The sequence below is a fragment of the Coregonus lavaretus genome (assembly GCF_964263955.1).
Source record: "Coregonus lavaretus genome assembly, chromosome: 6".
NCBI lineage: Eukaryota > Metazoa > Chordata > Actinopteri > Salmoniformes > Salmonidae > Coregonus > Coregonus lavaretus.
Genome location: NC_139993.1, coordinates 23,659,989 through 23,676,772, shown reverse-complemented (window position 1 = coordinate 23,676,772; position 16,784 = coordinate 23,659,989). Strand labels below are relative to the sequence as shown.

Here is a 16,784-nt window from a genome sequence, read left to right as displayed (position 1 = left end):
GTAGTAAGATGTGTTAAAATTGCACTTCGGTGTAGGGGGAATATCTTGACATATCACAGGTAATTTACTGTGAAACTAAGTTGATTTAACCAAGATGTTTAGCCAATCAGGATTGTATTTTTTATCTTTAAGTTGCATGGAAATGATAATATTTTCTCCTTTGTCTCAGTGATGCTATGGAGACGGACGATAAGGCCGGCAGCTCCCCTGCAGGGAAAGCAGCAGACGTGAGTACAAAAGACCCCCTGTTACCCCCACCTCTACTTGATGGTTCTCTTTGGTTGTGGAGAGCTGTTTGCTATTTTAAATGGTTGTTGTCACCCAAAATAATTGATCAGCCCTGCCTCTACTTGCATAGAACGATGAGCCGAAGGACCAGAATGCAAAGATGATAAAAATTCTCAGCGGAGAAATGGCCATCGAATTGCATCTGCAGTTCCTCATCCGGAACAACAACACAGACCTAATGATTCTCAAGAACACAAAGGTAAAGGATGCCAGTATGAGTATTAGACATACAGTACCAGTAGTGAAGACATCAAAACTATGAAATAACACATATGGAATCATGTAGGAACCAAAAAAGTGTTAAACAAATCAAAATATATTTTAGGTTTTAGATTCTTCAAAGTCGCCACCCTTTGCCTTGATGACAGCTTTGCACACTCTTGGCATTCTCTCAACCAGCTTCATGAGGAAGGCTTTTCCAACAGTCTTGAAGGTGTTCCCACATATGCTGAGCACTTGTTGGCTGCTTTTCCTTCACTCTGCGGTCCAACTTATCCCAAACTATCTCAATTGGGTTGAGGTCGGGTGATAAATGTAAATGTAATTGTGGAGGCCAGGTCATTGATGCAGCACCATCACTCTCCTTCTTGGTCAAATAGCCCTTACACAGCCTGGAGGTGTGTTTTGGGTCATTATCCTGTTGAAAAACAAATGATAGTCTCACTAAGCGCAAACCAGATGGGATGGCATATCGCTGCAGAATGACTATGAAGGCCTGATTGACACGGTCTCCTCTGAACAGTTGATGTTGAGATGTCTGTGACTTGAACTCTGTGAAGCATTTATTTGGCTGCAATTTCTGAGGCTGGTAACTCTAATGAACTTATCCTCTGCAGCAGAGGTAACTCTGGGTCTTCCTTTCCTGTGGCGGTCCTCATGAGAGCCAGTTTCACCACAGCGCTTGATGGTTTTTCCGGATTGACTGAACTTCATGTCTTAAAGTAATGATGGACTGTCATTTCTCTTTGCTTATTTGATCTGTTCTTGCCATAATATGGACTTGTCCTTTTACCAAATAGGGCTATCTTCTGTATACCACCCCTACCTTGTCACAACACAACTGATTGGCTCATACGCATTAAGAAGGAAAGAAATTCCACAAATTAACTTTTAACAAGCACACCTGTTAATTGAAATGCATTCCAGGTGACTACCTCATGAAGCTGGTTGAGAGAATGCCAAAAGTGTGCAAAGCTGTCATCAAGGCAAAGGGTGGCTACTTTGAAGAATCTCAAATATAAAATATATTTTAATTTGTTTAACACTTTTTTTTTGTGACTACATGATTCCATATGTGTTATTTCATAGTTATGTCTTCACTATTATTCTACAATGTAGAAAATAGTAAAAAATAAAGAATAACCCTTGAATGAGTAGGTGTCCAAACTTTTTGGTACTGTATATATTGGATTTAAAATACTACAAGTTTTGTTGCTTCGTCTACCTATTCCAGGATGCAGTCCGAAATTCAGTGTGCCACACAGCCACGGTCATAGCCAATTCCTTCATGCATACGGGGACCACAAGTGACCAGTTCCTCAGGTATAGCCACTATGCTATAACATCAACAGCTATAACATAAACAAATGGAGACTATCACCTTCTGTTTTGCCAGCACACTTCATAACTCTCCAGAAAATTCGTATTTGTAGTATAGCTTTACATTTCTCTTCCATTGTGAAGGTGGTAGTGGGGTACATTTACCTAGTAGTGTGAGGACATAAAGGGACAACGCTGTGTTTTAATGTGTGATGTGATTTTATTCATTCTTTTAACAGAGAGAACTTGGAGTGGCTTGCAAGAGCCACCAACTGGGCGAAGTTCACAGCCACAGCCAGTCTTGGTGTCATTCACAAGGTAAACCTTTGCTGAAACAATTTAAAACCTAAATGGATATCTGAGAATTATTTTGGTATTCAGATTTTTATGTAAAGAACCACATTTCACCCACCTCTCTGCATCTTTTCAGGGCCACGAGAAAGAGGCGCTGCAGTTGATGGCCACCTATCTGCCAAAAGACACCTCCCCTGGATCGGCCTACCAGGAGGGAGGCGGCCTGTACGCCCTCGGGCTGATCCACGCCAACCACGGGGGGGACATTATCGACTACCTGCTCAGCCAGCTCAAGAACGCCAGCAACGACGTGAGTGGCAACAAGCAGACGCGTCACATTTACCGTGCCCAATTCCAAATCAACCGATAGCCCCACTACCCCTTTGATCACTTAGATTTGATCTGATGTGTTTGTGTGTGTAAGCAGTATGGAGATAATTCCACAAAGCCCATCAGAGGGACATCATGTCACATTTGAGTTGAATACAAAGTTGTCTTCGTGTCTGTGACGGCCATTTTGTTTGGTTTGCTTCATTTCCTCCCACAGATTGTCCGTCACGGTGGAGGTCTAGGCCTGGGATTGGCTGCCTTGGGTACGGCCAGGCAGGATGTGTACGACCTGCTCAAGTCTAACCTGTACCAGGACGATGCAGTCACAGGTACATGAACCTGAACAGACAATAGGGCATTCAGTGCTATTCAAGTTTAAATGTAGCCAACTAGCATTTCTCTGGAGCCCTTATAGAGTGTAACATGGGATGTCAAATCCCCATCGGTAGTGAATTCAGAAAAACATTTTGATAATAGATCAATGATACTAGCAAAATAAATTATCAACACGGTGCTCCTATCAAAAAATGCACCGTGTTGTTCTATTGTATATCCTATAGGAGCACCGTGTTGTTCTATATGTAGAGGGCAGAGATCATTGAGGCGCTGTCTGCATTTTTCATGCTGGGTGCAGGCGGGTAGACAGACAACTTTGGGATGAAAATGTGGAAACGGTCGTTTTTCTGTTTTGGATGTGTTATATATATAGTTGATTAAAAGCACCTTTTTGTCGCACTATTCACACACACTCATAATTCGCTGCGTCAAGTTCAGTAGCCTATACCTCTCCTAGTTGGGCGTGCGAGATCATGTGCGCCTATAGGCTATATGTGTGGTCTCAATTAAATGTATGGGCGGAGACGCACGGCACAGTTATCTTTCCAAGGAAATTAACTTTAATACGATTAGGCTACAGTTTACTACAGTGTCTTGAAATAAATATTGCTAATAGAAAGAAGTGGAGGGCGCTCAACCAATGTGAGTCGAGGTGCAACGTTGCGTTTTTTAAAATAAATAGGCTATTGATAACCTATTTATTTGTCTCTGCCTGCAAATCGTCCTGCGCCTAAAAGGCCATACTTTTTTTGGTATATATTTTTTGTAACCCTTTTTCTCCCCAATTTCGTGATATCCAATTGGTAGTTAGTCTTGTCCCATCGCTGCAACTCCCCTACGGACTCGGGAGAGGCGATGGTCGAGAGCCATGCATCCTCCGAAACACGACTCTGCCAAGCCGCACTGCTTCTTGACACACTGCTCGCTTAACCTGTAAGCCAGCCGCACCAATGTGTCGGAGGAAACACCGTCCAGCTGGCGACCGAAGTCAGCTTGCAGGCGCCCGGCAAGCCACAAGGAGTCGCTAGAGCGCGATGGGACATGGAAATCCCGGCCGGCCAAACCCTCTCCTAACCTGGACGACGCTAGGCCAATTGTGCGCTGCCTCATGGGTCCCCCGGTCACGGCCGGCTATGACAGAGCCTGGGATCAAACCCGGGTCTGTAGTGACGCTTCTAGCACTGCGCTGCAGTGCCTTAGACCGCTGCACCACTCGGGAGGCCAGGCCAGGGGTGTTCAACTCTTAACCAGCAGGCTGCGGACCTCGTAGGGTTTCTCTTCTACCTGATAATTAATTGCACCCACCTGGTGTCCCAGGTATAAGTCAGACCGTAATTAGAGGGGAACAATGAAAAAACGCAGTGGAACTGGCTTCGAGGTCAAGAGTTTAGTTTGAAGGCTATAGGCTGGCTATGTAAAACGTAAGAGAAAGTTTCCTCTCATCATTCTTGCTGCCTTAAGTTCAGTAGCCTTCCTCTCCTCTCCTAGTTGGGCATGCGAGATCAGGTGCACATGTGGTCTCTATTAAAGGAATAATCTATCCCCAGAAATAAAAATCATGAAACTCCTATAAATTTGGTAAAAGCCTATGTTCTATCAGTGGGTAAAATACAAATGTAACTTCTAAGTGGTCCATCTGTAAAATCAGGAAATCGGGTAGGAACTTAGCTTAGATGTGCTCAATCTGAACGGTGTACCAAATTATTCAACTCAGTTTCTCCAAGTACCATCTCGCAATGCGCCCTGTGTGTCTGTGGGAAAGGGCCGTTGTTGCCATAGCAATGTACTCTGCACTCGCTCTGGGCAGAGAGGAACTGCAAGCTGAACTCTGAGATGGACTCCTAAATTGATAGTACAGCTTGTTTAGGCAATTTTACAGCTAGCTACTTCACATGCTGATATTGACTTTGGTATTATTGTGTAGAGGGATTTTTCTGCCATTTTAATCCTCGTGTCGCCTTTTATTTTGTTTAAATACATTTTCGGGATGGAAAACACTAAGTGTAAACTTAAACGACTAAAACCAGATATAATGTATGTAGAAAAGATAATGGACTTATGTTTTTAAATAATATAATCTTTGAGAACTAAGAATCACCAATATAAAAGCTAGACAGGGAGAATTGACAATTCCAAAAACAATGAATTTAGCAGTATTTTGTTATGTGTGAGCAAAATAACACATTATTCATGGTAAAATGAATAGAATTGCAGGAAATTAGCTTTAAAACTGCGACATGTTCTCTCAGCATGGACAAATGTGTAGAATTGCAGGAAACTTGCTTTAAAACCGGGAAAAAATAAAATAACTCGGCTCCATGGAGAAATGCAAAAATGTCTCTACAGCGGCAAGATGCGGGCCTCTAAATGTTCTCTAAAATATAACCGCACTCATTACCAAGCCTCCTACCACGCTCACCACCTAACCCCTTTTTTGATCCAGAAAAACCCCTGGTGTGTATCTACAGTTGAAGTTTGAAGTTTACATACGCTTAGGTTGGAGTCATTAAAACTCGTTTTTCAACCACTCCACAAATTTCTTGTTAACAAAATATAGTTTTGGCAAGTCGGTTAGGATATCTACTTTGTGCATGACACAAGTAATTTTTCCAACAATTGTTTAAAGACAGATTATTTCACTTATAATTCACTGTATCACAATTCCAGTGGGTCAGAAGTTTACATACACTAAGTTGACTGTGCCTTTAAACAAATGTCATGGCTTTAGAAGCTTCTGATAGGCTAATTGACATAATTTGAGTCAATTGGAGGTATACCTGTGGATGTATTTCAAGGCCTACCTTCAAACTCAGTGCCTCTTTGCTTGACATCATGGGAAAATCGAAAGAAATCAGCCAAGACCTCAGAAAAAAAATGGGAGACCTCCACAAGTCTGGTTCATCCTTGGGAGCGATTTCCAAACGCCTGAAGGTACCACGTTCATCTGTACAAACAATAGTACGCAAGTATAAACACCATGGGACCACGCAGCCGTCATACCGCTCAGGAAGGAGACGCGTTCTGTCTCCTAGAGATGAACGTACTTTGGTGCGATAAATGCAAATCAATCCCAGAACAACAGCAAAGGACCTTGTGAAGATGCTGAAGGAAACAGGTACAAAAGTATCTATATCCACAGTAAAACGAGTCCTATAGCGACATAACCTGAAAGGCCGCTCAGCAAGGAAGAAGCCACTGCTCCAAAACCGCCATAAAAAAGCCAGACTACGGTTTGCAACTGCACATGTGGACAAATATCGTACTTTTCGGAGAAATGTCCTCTGGTTTGATGAAACAAAAATAGAACTGTTTGGCCATAATGACCATCGTTATGTTTGGAGGAAAAAGGGGGTGGATTGCAAGCCGAAGAACACCATCCGTTCCGTGAAGCACGGGGGTGGCAGCATCATGCTGTGGGGGTGCTTTGCTGCAGGAGGGACTGGTGCACTTCACAAAATAGATGGCATCATGAGGAAGGAAAATTATGTGGATATATTGAAGCAACATGTCAAGACATCAGTCAGGAAGTTAAAGCTTGGTCGAAAATTGGTCTTCCAAATGGACAATGACCCCCAAGCATACTTCCAAAGTTGTGGCAAAATGGCTTAAGGACAACAGTCAAGGTATTGGAGTGGCCATCACAAAGCCCTGACCTCAATCCTATAGAAGATTTGTGGGCAGAACTGAAAAAGCGTGTGCGAGCAAGGAGGCCTACAAACCTGACTCAGTTACACCAGCTCTGTCAAGAGGAATTCACCCAACTTATTGTGGGAAGCTTGTGGAAGGCTACCCAAAACGTTTGTCCCAAGTTAAACAATTTAAAGGCAATGCTACCAAATACTAATTGAGTGTATGTAAACTTCTGACCCACTGGGAATGTGATGAAATAAATAAAAGCTGAAATAAATCATTTTCTCTACTATTATTCTGACATTTCACGTTCTTAAAATAAAGTGGTGATCCTAACTGACCTAAAACGGGGAATTTTTACTAGGATTAAATGTCAGGAATTGTGAAAAACTGAGTTTAAATGTATTTGGCTAAGGTGTATGTAAACTTCCGACTTCAACTGTATATGGGAATATTCTGCCCACCTGTAACACACACTACCATAATAACTTCAGAGTAAAAAAGCAGGTCAAACGGGATCAAAGGTAGACTTCTATTATGAATCACAATCAGAAAAGCCAGACATGAAAAGATTAGTGTGTCAAGGTGAGAGCTGGCTGTTCAGCAATTATAGGACAACCTGAAAACCCTGCGAGACTATACTTACAGAATACAGAGAGATAATATGAGTGAAAACCACTGGGTCGTTATTTGGCTGAGGTGTATGTAAACTTCCGACTTCAACTGTACGTTTGCTAGCTAGCCAGCTAGCCAGCCAGCCTCGAGAGAGCATTGCATTGTGGGTTTTGAAGTTTACTTTAGCGGCAACAGAATTCCACAATGATTTTCACATGTTGCTACCAACCTTTTATAAGGACAAAAAATGAAACAAATGTAGTTTTTGGGCCCTGTGTAGTGTGATAGAGCATGGCGCTTGCAATGCCAGGGTTGTGGGTTCGATTCCCACGGGGGCCAGTATGATTTTTTTTGATGTATGCTAAATGACTAAAATGTAAATGTAAAATGTAGCAAAGTGAAAAAAAATTTTTTTCACATATTAGTGTTAATTTTAGTGTAAGTTTTTAATACTGTTAATCCTAGGAATTAGGGATGGGGGTTTGAAATAATTTCACTATTCGAATAGTATAATGAATTTTTGTTGGATATCCGGATATTCAAAATAAATGTGTATTTTTAAATGTGCGTTTTTAACCTGAGCACTGCTGCGTGAGGAAGAGGCAGGCGTTCTATTGCTGCAGAGGTGCTGGTGAGATGGGGGCGAGCAGACGGAGGCAGAGAGAGGGACTACTCGGCTACAGCCAAGACTAGCTAACTTGTATCAGCCACAATGTTATTCATCATCCCATATAACAGTGCGTGTATTGACTGGAGTAGCCTAGAAAAGATAACGCTAGCTAAGCCCAGTCAGATAAAATGGCCTACCTGAACTCTCACTACACTTGCTACACATTAAGCCTCTTTGCCGCTTTCATTTGCCAACATGAACAACAAGCTACACACGGGACATCTACTGGTCTTTTTATGGGGAGCATGTCATGAAAACTAAATTGAAAATATTGTTTTATTAAATTAATAATTTGAAATGTCATGGTATATCCTTGTATGTAACAATGTCACATGGATATTTTAATTGATAAAAAGCTCTTTCAGTGTTAAAATAGGCCTATACGTTTTCTTTGTGCAAAAATGAAGACTAAATAGCGTAAGCTATATGCATGGCTGGGGAAGCACGTGGCAGTTGTCTTTCCAAGGAAATTAACTTCATAATTATGATTTAATCTATAGTTTAGGTCTACTACATGGTCTGGAAATAAACATTGATCCCGCTCCTGTTAAAGGAACAATCCATCCCAAACCACGTATTCCTTTTAATTTACACTGTGAGAACAATATGTTTTGTGAACAAATGTTTCATTTTGGCGTTTTATAATAAGGTTGGTAGCAACATGGAAAATCGTTGTGGAAATCTGTTGCAGCTCAAGTCGACTCCAAAATCTACAATGCAATGCTTTCTGTATGGGCTGGCTAGCAAACGTAGCTACACACAATAATACCAAAGACAATATCTGCATGTAACATAGCTAGTTGGCTGTAAAATCGCCTAAACAAACTGCACTATCAATTTAGGATTTTACAATCTCACCATGTTCAACCTGCAGATCGATGTGCCTCACAGAGTGGAGTCTAACATTCGCAACAGCAGATATACTTTTGAGGAGATGGGGATATGTTGCCCATGCTACGTCAATTGGCCGTGCGGTGGATTCTGGGACAAGTAGCGCTCTCCTTCAAGGATTGAAAGGGAGTCTATTGGGCGCTAGCTCAAAAACCCAACATAAGCACGAATTTCGTCAACAAGAACTACAACATTACAAATATTTTCAGAGATGTGAGATAATTAACTTGCAGTCTGTAGTATCGTATAGCTTTGGAATCGTGACATTACGTACTTTCGAGGAAAATATGCACGTTTTGAGAAGGGATTGTGTGACGATTAGCTTAGCAACCGCGTGACGCAGCATGACAACGTGAATGCGATTGGTCGACAGTCTGCTGGGTGGGGCGTTATACATTCCTTCAATCATTGGATTCCTATCTTCTTTCTATAATATCTCTGGCAACGGCACCATGCAATGCACCCTGGACTAAATGTGCTAGACCCTCCGTTAAATTACACATTTCTCGAGGTAGGAATATCGCAAAAATATAATCAATGGCTCATTTGAGAGAAGACATCGGCCAGTATTGAAATCTGACATGTATGAATGATGTTTTCGCGATCTAAAAGTCGTATTCCTATTAACTTCCAGTGTAGTGAGTGACTTTATCACGGTGCTACGTCATACTGGCCGGATTTCTGCCTGCTTGAACGCCAATAACTCAAATACACATGAAAACATGAAATGACCCAGGGAATCGATAGAACATCACTCAGATGCACTAAAACAATATAACATTAAAAATGGGTGAACCTTTCCTTTAAGGTAGGCTAGATTATGCAAAACGTAGCTCAAGTAAAAGTGCAAGTGTCCGTTCTTGCTCCAACTATGGCTCTCTTTCAAACTATGTCTAGCCTATTGGCTGATATAGCCCAGTAATACCGATAGCCACGTGAGAATCGCTGGTAATTTAACCTAGTTCTTGGTTATTTTTGCGCATTTTGGTATTGCCAATAGGGTGCAAAAATTGCTGGGACCATGGCTGCCAAGCAAGCTGCGTCACATAACGTTACGCCTAAAATAACATTTGCAGGACTGCGGTCGGGTTCTTGCGGGTGGGAGTCGGACAAAAAGCCAGTGGGAGCGGGCGGGTGGGGTATCAAAAGCTGTGGGAGTGGGATAAAGAAATCAGTCCTTCGCAGACCTCTACCATCATGTGGTGCTCATGTCTTTGTCTGCCCTCTGTTCCCAGGCGAGGCTGCGGGGCTGGCCCTGGGGCTGGTCATGCTGGGCTCCAAGTCGGCACAGGCCATCGAGGACATGGTGGGCTACGCCCAGGAGACGCAGCACGAGAAGATCCTGCGCGGCCTGGCCGTTGGAATCGCCATGGTCATGTATGGACGCATGGAGGAGGCAGACACACTCATCGAGAGCCTCTGCAGGGACAAGGTAACAGTCGGACTTGGCACACATTCACACGCACACTTCTTCCATTATGCCTGGTGATGATGGGTATATGGCTTCTTAGCACTTTGCATTGGAATGGGAGAAACTCGCCTCATCCGCTACCACCATATTTATTCACATTTATTCCTTGGCTATGCATCCATGACAGTTAACCCTTTTACCTATTGTTGCCAAATGTGGTTGCTTTTGCTTTTTTCCAGCCTGTATTCATCTCCGTTTCAATTTACTGTGACAATGAATACCTGTCTTGAACTGTAGTATAAAAGTTACATACAGTACCCATACTTTGGTCAAGGAATTCCTTAAAGGCCCAGTGCAGTCAGATTCCCCCCCGCCCCCACCTTGTGTTTTATATATATATATATATATATATATATATATATATATATATATATATATATATATATATATATATATATACACACAGTGAGGGGAAAAAACTATTTGATCCCCTGCTGATTTTGTACGTTTGCCCACTGACAAAGAAATGATCAGTCTATAATTTTAATGGTAGGTTTATTTGAACTGTGAGAGACAGAATAACAACAAAAAAATCCAAAAAAACGCATGTCAAAAATGTTATAAATTGATTTGCATTTTAATGAGGGAAATAAGTATTTGACCCCCTCTCAATCAGAAAGATTTCTGGCTCCCAGGTGTCTTTTATACAGGTAACGAGCTGAGATTAGGAGCACACTCTTAAAGGGAGTGCTCCTAATTTCAGTTTGTTGCCTGTATAAAAGACACCTGTCCACAAAAGCAATCAATCAATCAGATTCCAAACTCTCCACCATGGCCAAGACCAAAGAGCTCTCCAAGGATGTCAGGGACAAGATTGTAGACCAACACAAGGCTGGAATGGGCTACAAGACCATCGCCAAGCAGCTTGGTGAGAAGGTGACAACAGTTGGTGCGATTATTTGCAAATGGAAGAAACACAAAATAACTGTCAATCTCCCTCAGCCTGGGGCTCCATGCAAGATCTCACCTTGTGGAGTTGCAATGATCATGAGAACGGTAAGGAATCAGCCCAGAACTACATGGGAGGATCTTGTCAATGATCTCAAGGCAGCTGGGACCATAGTCACCAAGAAAACAATTGTTAACACACTATGCCGTGAAGGACTGAAATCCTGCAGCGCCCGCAAGGTCCCCCTGCTCAAGAAAGCACATATACAGGCCCGTCTATAGTTTGCCAATGAACATCTGAATGATTCAGAGGAGAACTGGGTGAAAGTGTTGTGGTCAGATGAGACCAAAATGGAGCTCTTTGGCATCAACTCAACTCGCCGTGTTTGGAGGAGGAGGAATGCTGCCTATGACTCCAAGAACACCATCCCCACCGTCAAACATGGCGAAACATTAATCTTTGGGGGTGTTTTTCTGCTAAGGGGACAGGACAACTTCACCGCATCAAAGGGACGATGGACGGGGCCATGTACCGTCAAATCTTGGGTGAGAACCTCCTTCCCTCAGCCAGGGCATTGAAATGGGTCATGGATGGGTATTCCAGCATGACAATGACCCAAAACACACGGCCAAGGAAATAAAGGAGTGGCTCAAGAAGAAGCACATTAAGGTCCTGGAGTGGCCTAGCCAGTCTCCAGCCCTTAATCCCATAGAACATCTGTGGAGGGAGCTGAAGTTTCGAGTTGCCAAACGTCAGCCTCGAAACCTTAATGACTTGGAGAAGATCTGCAAAGAGGAGTGGGACAAAATCCCTCCTGAGATGTGTGCCAACCTGGTGGCCAACTACAACAAACGTCTGACCTCTGTGATTGCCAACAAGGGTTTTGCCACCAAGTCATGTTTTGCAGAGGTGTCCAATACTTATTTCCTTCATTTAAATGCAAATCAATTGATAACATTTTTGACATGCATTTTCCTGGATTTTTTTGTTGTTATTCTGTCTATCACTGTTCAAATAAACATACCATTAAAATGATAGACTGATCATGTCTTTGTCAGTGGGCAAACGTACAAAATCAGCATGGGATCAAACACTTTTTTCCCTCACTATATATAGCTCTACACTATGAGGTTGGAATAATACTGTGAAAATGCTGATAATGCCGTTTTAGTGTAAAAGCTGTTTGCCTGAAATTTCTGCCTGTTTTGGTGGGTGTCTGCCTGCCCGGTGACGACATCAGACGGTAAATTAGTTAATAGAACAATAAGAGAGTTCCATACCTCTCTGCCAATAACAGCTAGTTTTCAGTTTTCCCCTCCCCATTTAGAGCAATCCCAGACAGTCATAGCAAAATGCTTGCTTGAGAAATTACTCTTTGCTAAGAAGCAATTTTTGTTTCTTTTTGGCCATTTTGATTGTTTTCAATCACAGTAAGGTACTTAATTATTTGATATTGGGATAAAAACGGCTGCGTTGGACCTTTTTTAAATATGCTAGATGTCAAATAAGATGTAGAAGTTGTTGACCACACATTGTTGCCATGACTAGACTTAACTGCTGCAGACTAGTCTCTTAACTAAGGCTCTGTGTTCTGTCACTGTGTCTGCTCTAGGACCCCATCCTGCGCCGCTCCGGAATGTACACAGTGGGCATGGCCTACTGCGGCTCTGGGAACAACAAGGCCATCAGACGTCTGCTACATGTGGCTGTAAGTGTCCTCCTTCCCCTTTCTCACGCAAGACACCGACAACCAGGGAACTGAGCACTCCATGGATAGCCAAGCTATTAAGTATTGTAATTGCGAGGACGGTTATGACAGACTATTATCTGTTGGTACACTATATATACATATGTGGACACCCCTTCAAATGAGTGGATTCGGCTATTTCAGCGACATCCGTTGCTGACAGGTGTATAAAATAGAGCAGACAGCCATGCAATCTCCATAGACAAACATTGGTAGTAGAATGGCCTTACTGAAGAGCGCAGTGACTTTCAACGTGGCACCGTCATAGTCAGTTTGTCAAATTTCTCTTCTGCAAGAGCTGCCCTGGTCAACTGAAAGTGCTGTTATTGTGTAGTGGAAACGTTTAGGAGCAACAACGGGTCAGCAGCGAAGTGGTAGGCCACACAAGCTCACAGAACGGGACTGTGAAGTAAAAATCGTCTGTCCTCGGTTGCAACACTGAATACCGAGTTCCAAACTGCCTCTGGAAGCAACGTCAGCACAATAACAATAAATGGATTTCCATGGCTGAGCAGCCGCAGCCGCACCCGGGCTAGGCCCCTTAGTTCCAGTGAAGGGAAATGTTTACGCTACAGCATACAATGACATTCTAGACAATTATGTGCTTTCAACTTTGTGGCAACAGTTTGGGGAAGGCCCTTTCCTGTTTCATGATGGTCCATACAGAAATCGTTTGTCGAGATTGGTGTGGAAGATCTTGACTGACCTGCACGGAGCCCAGACTTCCACCCCATTGAACACCTTTGGGATGAATTGGAACGCCGATTGCAAGCCAGGCCTAATTGCCCAACATCAGTGCCCAACCTCACAAATGCTCTTGTGCTGAATGGAAGCAAGTCCCCGCAGCAATGTTCCAACATCTAGTGGAAAGCCTTCCCAGGAGAGTGTAGGCTGTTATAGCAGCAAAGGGGAGACCTACTCCATCTTAATGCCCATGATTTTGGAATGAGATGTTCGACGAGCAGGTGTCCACATACATTTGGTCATTTGGTATATTAATCACAGATAATGAAATCCTTTGGTAGTACAGGAAGCCCAAATAGATTAATTAATGTTATTGTTACTGGGGCAGATGGTTGTTCCTAGAGATGGCAGGCTGCATAAGCTAAAGGTGTGATTATGCTTTGATATAAGAGTTGTTTATGAACAAAAGTATAGGCTTCCGCCAAATCTTTGATATTTTGGCTGATGGGTAGTTTTGCAATTTAGCTTTTGGGCAGCAAAATTATTAGTAGTGGATGTTATCTCCTTACCCTACCGCATTCTTCCTGCTGTTAATTCATCATTCTCTGGCCTCCCGAGTGGCGCAGGTGTCTAAGGCACTACATCGCAGTGCTAGAGGCGTCACTACAGACCCGGGTTCGATCCCAGGCAGTGTCGCAGCCCCATGAGGCGGCGCACAATTGGCCCAGCGTCGTCCGGGTTAGGGAAGGGCTTGGCCGGCCGGGATGTCCTTGTCTCATCGCGCTCTAGCGACTCCTTGTGGTGGGCCGGGCGCTTGCACGCTGACTTCGGTCGCCAGATATACAGTGTTTCGTCCGACACATTGGTGCGGCTGGTTTCCGGGTTAAGCGAGCAGTGTGTCAAGAAGCAGTGTGGCTTGGCAGGGTCATGTTTCGGAGGACGCATGCCTCTCGACCTTCGCCTCTTCCGAGTCCGTAGGGGAGTTGCAGCGATGGGACAAGACTAACTACCATTTGGATATCACGAAAAAGGGGTAAAAAGTCCCCCCCCCCAAAAAAAAAAAACCACATTGTTCTCTACCTTTCAGGTGAGCGACGTGAACGATGACGTCAGAAGGGCAGCGGTGGAGTCCATTGGATTCATCATGTTCAGGTAAGGCCTTGGCCCTATGCAATCCTGTATACCTCTATATCCCCTATGTAATCCCCTTTCCGCCCAGCTGAGGTCCCCCTACTTTCAGCCTCTTGGTCCACTGTTAGTCTCAGCCAAGCTAACTCTGATTAATCAGCTCCTACTTGTATACACATAGACGGCATTCTTCCCATATCCCGGGCATACTTTCCAAATGCGTTTGGAGTATGTCCTCGAATGGGTATTGTTGGCAGTTTATGTAGCCTCCGCCCCCTCATCCCGACTGTTAAAACATCCAAAGAAAACAGTGAGAGAGATATCTTCCGCCCAGATTAATAGATGGGGCTTTTCCACTCGTGAATGCCACTGGGGCTCTTACCCACCTTCGGCCCAGAGGTTAATCCATGTTCTCCCGTCAAGAATGAGGTTTTCACAAGTCTTCACCACAGCCTGTGGAATTGTCACCCTGCTTGGCTAGAGAATTAATGTTGTCTGAACACTGTTTTGGGTTTTAAGTAAATAAGGGCATGCAGTATAGTTAAATTTAAGCCAAGATGGAGCTCTGGCCTGATCTAAATTATTTATAAGCTGAATTATTTATGTAGGTGCTGGGTGTCAATTGTCATTTGAAAAACCAACACAGTTAAATGTTTTGAAAGTGTGATTTACATTTCAGAAATGTGAGAACTTGTTTGATGTTCAAGTTAAATCTATTGAACATCAAAACCCTTTGAACCACCCTTGTTTTGGTCCGTGCAATGGTTTTCGGTAGTCTTATCCAATTATTAAGTGCCATTCATGATCAAACATATGACACATTTTGAAGTAATTTTACTCTTGAGAAAAGTATTTCATTGCATCGTTATAGCTTAGCCTACCTCAAGGAGCTGAAACTATCCCTCACTTTCCTACAGTGTTGGCACTCTTAAGTGATCCTCATGTGATTGGTTTGCATGCGGAATATCAACATGACATAATGACCAACATCTCCAGAATTTAGATGCACTTTTAGCTGAGAGGTTATAATTACTTACAGGTAGTTCAGTGTCTGAGGACATTGGCTTTCATGTTGTCCATTTGAGTCACACATTCTTATTTTCTGTCTGTATACGGAGGCTCATCACTCATTCTCTGACGTGATTTTACCCATCAGGCAGCACTGCAGCATTAAACAGTGCGCTGGGCCAAGCGGAGGAACATGGGAGTCTATTTTAAGCCCAAAAAAGGTTATGCGATATTCCCATGATCAATTGGCTGTTAGATAAACTTTGTGTAAATCCTTCCTGTGTTTAGAGAGCCTCCTGAGCAGCAACAATTCAGCAGAGCGTCCTCTCCCCCCCCCCCCCCCCCACCCCCCCCCCCCCCCCCCCCCCCCCCACTCCCTCGTGGCTTCCAGGCCACCAGTCCCCCTTCTTACAGTCTTAGGAAGCCAGGACGTGGTGTTCAGAGCCGCCACTGTCTGGCGTCTCTCAGTCGCCGACTGCTCCGAAAGGCCATGGGTATATTCATCCCCACTGGCTAATCTCATGATCGCAGATATATGCATTGGAAGTTCTGATAAGATTCTGTATGAACCAAATGTGGGCTATTGCATTACATTTCAATTCAGGATGGTACACCATGTGTACTTAATATTGTGGAATAATACCCTTTTTAGTTTATTATGTAAATTCCTTCATTGTTTTTGCGTAGTGACGTCACTTCATTCACTGGTACGGATTTTGTAACTGAGAATTCTAGTCAAAACGCCCTCTTTTTTTTATGGCCGCTCCTAAAGCGATCATGACCCAAATGTATCAAATAATTGGAAATCCACGATTAGTTGGCTAGTAGTGGCTACTGCCTGGCCAGTGAACTAGCTAACGTTAGCTACATTTCAGTCAGTAGCTATCCTTCTAAATATGGTGTTCACTGGATAAACCAGCTATGAGTTTAACATATTTTGGTGAAAACTAACTGTTGTTGCCCATGGTGGAGCTGATGCCTGTGGTCGTGTTCCCCTGCTCAGACGTTGCATGCATCAACCAATGGTTGCGTGCCATGTCATCAACTGTGTCATCGAATGACAGATTGCTATAACTAACAAATCAATTTTTTAAAGAGTTGGGTGGGGTGGACAATCCAAATAGTCCGGGTAGCCATGATTAGCTGTTCAGGAGTCTTATGGACCTAGACTTGGTGCTCCGGTACCGCTTGCCGTGCGGTAGCAGAAAGAACAGTCAATGACTAGGGTGACTGGAGTCTTTGACCATTTTTAGGGCCTTCCTCT

The 16,784-nt window shown here is 43.4% G+C and overlaps 1 protein-coding gene across 1 annotated transcript in view; it reads left to right on the top strand.

The window, feature by feature from the left end:
* The window catches only part of LOC311130833 (26S proteasome non-ATPase regulatory subunit 1), a 116,675-nt gene that overhangs the window by 8,840 nt on the left and 91,051 nt on the right, over positions 1–16,784 (top strand). Inside the window, exons 8-16 of the mRNA XM_084163637.1 lie at positions 170–227; positions 359–487; positions 1,742–1,830; positions 2,067–2,145; positions 2,258–2,431; positions 2,669–2,780; positions 9,829–10,025; positions 12,566–12,661; positions 14,472–14,536. Coding sequence (XP_084019763.1) covers positions 170–227; positions 359–487; positions 1,742–1,830; positions 2,067–2,145; positions 2,258–2,431; positions 2,669–2,780; positions 9,829–10,025; positions 12,566–12,661; positions 14,472–14,536 — 999 coding nt within the window. The remainder of the gene's footprint in view (positions 1–169; positions 228–358; positions 488–1,741; positions 1,831–2,066; positions 2,146–2,257; positions 2,432–2,668; positions 2,781–9,828; positions 10,026–12,565; positions 12,662–14,471; positions 14,537–16,784) is intronic.